General features: G+C 37.7%; 1 protein-coding gene across 1 annotated transcript in view; it reads left to right on the top strand.

The window, feature by feature from the left end:
• The window catches only part of LOC106680526 (cilia- and flagella-associated protein 58), a 42815-nt gene that overhangs the window by 13922 nt on the left and 24529 nt on the right, over positions 1–4364 (top strand). Inside the window, exon 9 of the mRNA XM_067046082.1 lies at positions 4079–4217. Within this exon, the coding sequence (XP_066902183.1) occupies positions 4079–4217 (139 nt within the window). The remainder of the gene's footprint in view (positions 1–4078; positions 4218–4364) is intronic.

Here is a 4364-nt window from a genome sequence, read left to right as displayed (position 1 = left end):
ATATATAAAATTTATGGTTGGACAAGGCCTGCGTACAACTCTAATCCTAACTCCCCATCTAAATAAACCCCAATAATATCTATGAGGAGCATCATAGAGATAATAAAGCAGTATCTTTCTAGTAAGCGTCCGATATAATTCTGTTCCCTTTTTTTCAAGCCTTTCAGTCCAAGTGCTTGTAAGTGGTGTAGAACCCGGGAACTGATGAATTTTTCACTAAATAAAGATTTTTTTTTTCTAAATCTTAATTTTTTAATCTAAATATTTTTTCTAAAAACTTCACCAATTGAAGATTTTTTTTTTTAACGGTTCTCTCATCAGGGATTTTTTTTTTCTTCCTCTGGCTTTCTTATCTTTTATTTCGCCTATATTGTAATTTGTTTTTACTGACCAAGATGATTAATGGTGATGGTCAACCACAACCACAGCCCACAGTGAAGCAGCCAGTTTTACAGATCCTGGTGGCGGAACCATCTCCTGGAGTTCCTGCTGCCCCGGTGGCGATTCTGGTGCTACCCCCGCTACCAGAGGAAACTCGCGGCCGGTCACGCCAATATGTTGGCTAAAATGAAAGTGAGAGGAATAACAGGATATTAGAAAAGCCATCTCAGACTAGGAGCGGTTCTCAGGCGAAATCGGTGAGTTAAATCACTTTATTAAAGGTGGAGATCGCATCATGGAGAGATTGGCAGCCAAAGTCTCAGAGGAGTTGCTGGACTAGAATGACACGATTTCCCTTAAGGCAGCGCTCATATGCCGGATCAAGCAAAGTGTTTTGAATCATATTCAGGCAGGCAAGGAAACAGCATGGTCAGTAGTGAAGGAAAGATTAAAGAAGGCCTATGGAGGAGGCAGATGGTCCCTAGAGTAAGACATTTTATACATGCTGCGGGACAGGACAGTAGGTAGCCACGCTGTTAGGACAGGTTAATCTGGCCACAGAAAAGATGGGAGAGACTCTTGGAGCGGATGTTGTCAGTTGGAAGATGAATTTTATCGACTCCATAATGTAGGTGCAACTGGCTAAGAAGACAAATAAAAGGGAAGGTTTACCCGGAGGATCAGCACAAGACAGCTTTTACATTTAAAAGGGGGCATTACGAATTTACGAGGATGCCTTTCGGGCTGAAGAATGCCCCCATCAGGTTCCAACGATTGATGGATGAATTCTTACGGGGAATTGACGAGTCCATGTGCCAGGTATACATGGACGACCTGCTCGTTTTAATGGCCAGGTATCTGGTACCCATCAAAAATCTTCTGAAAAAGGGGAATAGGGTGCAGGTGACGCCCGATATGGTGAAAAACATTAGGAAATGCATGGAGGCACTTCAGAAGGAACCGGTGTTGGCATTCCCGGACTTTGAATGTACATTTATCATAACCAGGGGCACAAGTGAGCACGCGTTGGAGGCGGTACTGTAGCAGGATTGCAAGGGTGGAGAGCGACCGGTGGCGTACGCTAGTAGGCGGTTAACAGATGCAGAGACCAGGTACAGCGCACTTGAGCGAGAACTGTTAGGCATTGTGTGGGCGGTAGAACATTTTTGCCCCTATGTTTTCGGGGAGGAAATTCCGGGTACATACTGATCACAGACCGCTTCAATGGTTTGGGAAGCTTAAAGAGTCCTCGGCTAGGGTCACCAGATGGAAGGAACTGCTCAAGCAGTACATCATCGTAATCTAGTACAAACCAGGAAAAGGAAATGTAGTCGCTGACTCTGGCTATCCCGTGCGATCACCGTAAATGCAATAGAGGAGAAACGACCAAAGATGTCAGGAGAGGTGAGACAGTTTTTAGAATGGACGCCAGGGGAAGAAGAAACGCAAAGCACGACGGGAAACGACCATGAGCCATCATTCGAGGACGAAAGCTCCACTGAGGGAAGAGCTAGAGGAGGTGGTGAATGATAAATTACACCAAATAATTTGGAAGACAAGAACTTCCATACCCATGAAGATGGACTTCGCTTAATATGGGAAGACCTCGATCACCACTATTTGGTAGATACCGAGTGTTAGGAAAGATCAGATCTGCCAGGCGCTGATAGATGCATCCAAACCAGGGCGAACATACCATCTATACGTCGGGAATGGAGTGGTTTGGGAGAAGAAAAAATGCCTTTGGAGATTAGAGAAAATCGGAATGGATCGAAACTTCGTTTGTTGCCTAATTATGGTGGAAACCGTTCAGGACCGAGATCAACAGAGGGAGGTCTAACAGGGGTAAGGAGCCTCAGGTATCAGGGGCCATTCAGGGTGATTACAATTAGAGAGCATAATATAGTAACAATAGAGAGTATTAAAGAACCAAAAATAATGAAGGACGGTCCACATAGAACAACTCAAGTTCCCCATAATGAATAATCAATAGGATTTGAGTTTTCTCATCTATGTAAAAGCTTTTTTTTTTTTTTGTGTACAGAAGTTTTATCGTTAGTGTTTCTAAGTTTTACGGTGAGAAGAACGGAGTGACAAGTTTTATTAGTTTTAAATAGTGTTATTTATAAGTGTTAATTTTAGTTTATGAAAAGAGTATTTTTTATGAAAGGAATATGGTCCGTGTGCGGTCAAAAATACTCAAATAGTAGAATTATACTATTTATTTTTATTATAATTCTACTATTCGAGTTTTTTTGACCGCACCCGGACCATATTCCTTTCATCTTTACACACGGTCAATCAATAATCTTCCATTACTATTTTTTTGTTCTTTTTTGACCGCACCCGGACCATATTCCTTTCATCTTTACACACGGTCAATCAATAATCTTCCAGAGTATTTTTTAGTTTTAGTTTTTTGTGTATAGGTTAGTTTGTCTTTAGTTTTTTGTGTTTTGTTGCGGTTTTCTTTTTGGAGTTTATGAGGCATGTTCATAAACATGGTAGGGAGGAGTTATGGTTGGACAAGGCCTGTGTACAACTCTAATCTTAACTCTCCATGTAAATAAACCCCAATAATGTCTATAAGGAGCATCACAGAGATAATAAAGCAGTATCTTTCTAGAAAGCGTGCGTTATAATTCTGTTCCCTTTTTTTCAAGCCTTTCAGTCCAAGTGCTCGTAAGTTATATATATATATATATATATATATATATCCACAGGGCGGATTTTCCACACAATGACACTTGATTAAATTAATGGCTGACGGTTCTCGGTGTTTCCTATTCTATTGTTTCCTATTCCTATTCTAGCTTCCAGGACACGTCCAATACACCAGCGATCTAAACAAAAAGTTTCGTGGATGATTCTTGATGTCTTCTTTCTCTAGATGTCTACCACTGACAGTAGACAAAGTATGGTCAGCACCTTCCTGCTTCCAGAAGACGTGATTTCATCCGCGCCTAAACAAGTGTCCTTTGTTCACTGTTCGATAGTATATGCAATCGATTGTACCACAACCGCTCTAATTTTCTTATAATGATTCACAATGTAAATACTTCATTGATAATTGTTATCATCTTCTTTTTCTTCTTTGATTAATTAGTGATCGTCTTCTTTTTCTCCTTAGATAATTAGTTATTGTCTCCTTAGTTAATTAGTTATTGTCTTCTTAGATAATTAGTTATTGTCTTATTTTTCTTCTTAGATTAATTAGTTATCGTCTACTTTTTCTCCCTAGATAATTAGTTATTATCTTCTTAGATTAATTAGTTATCGGCTTCTTTTTCTCCTTAGATAATTAGTTATTGTCTTCTTTTTCTTCTTAGATTAATTAGTGATCGTCTTCTTTTTCTCCTTAGAATATTAGTTATTGTCTTCTTTTTCTTCTTAGATTAATTAGTTATCGTCTTCTTTTTCTCCTTAGATAATTAGTTATTCTCTTCTTTGATTAATTAGTTATCGTCTTCTTTTTCTTCTTAGATAATTAGTTATTGTCTTCTTTTTCTTCTTAGATTAATTAGTTAATTAGCTTGTTTTTTGGTTCAATAAAAGAAAATTAACCAATATTAACGTTAAAAATTAAATAATACATAACTAAAACCACCTATACGTAAACAAAACAACTTTTTATCAAAAAACAGGATATTACAATATATATACACAAATTTATATCCATATATATTTTATACTTCAGATTTGGTTGAACAACAACAGAAACATGCTGATGAACGAAATCAAACTATACAGCAAATGACAGAAGAGTCAAATAAACTTAAAGTTGAAAGAGATACTCAAGAAAAAGCTCTTACTAAATTCTTCAGAATGAAAGAAAAGCAAGTAACGTAGTAATTACGTATTTTTATGCTTTAATCAGACATAGAACCATAATAGTATCTGATACTATATGGTACTATGCTTTAATCAGATACTATTATGGTACTATGCTTTAATCAGATACTATTATGGTACTATGCTTTAAT

Source organism: Halyomorpha halys, unplaced genomic scaffold (assembly GCF_000696795.3).
Source record: "Halyomorpha halys isolate HHAL.00 unplaced genomic scaffold, Hhal_1.1 Scaffold265.1, whole genome shotgun sequence".
Classification (NCBI taxonomy): domain Eukaryota; kingdom Metazoa; phylum Arthropoda; class Insecta; order Hemiptera; family Pentatomidae; genus Halyomorpha; species Halyomorpha halys.
Note: the sequence above shows the minus strand (reverse complement) of the source record. Positions and strands in the feature narration are given on the sequence as shown.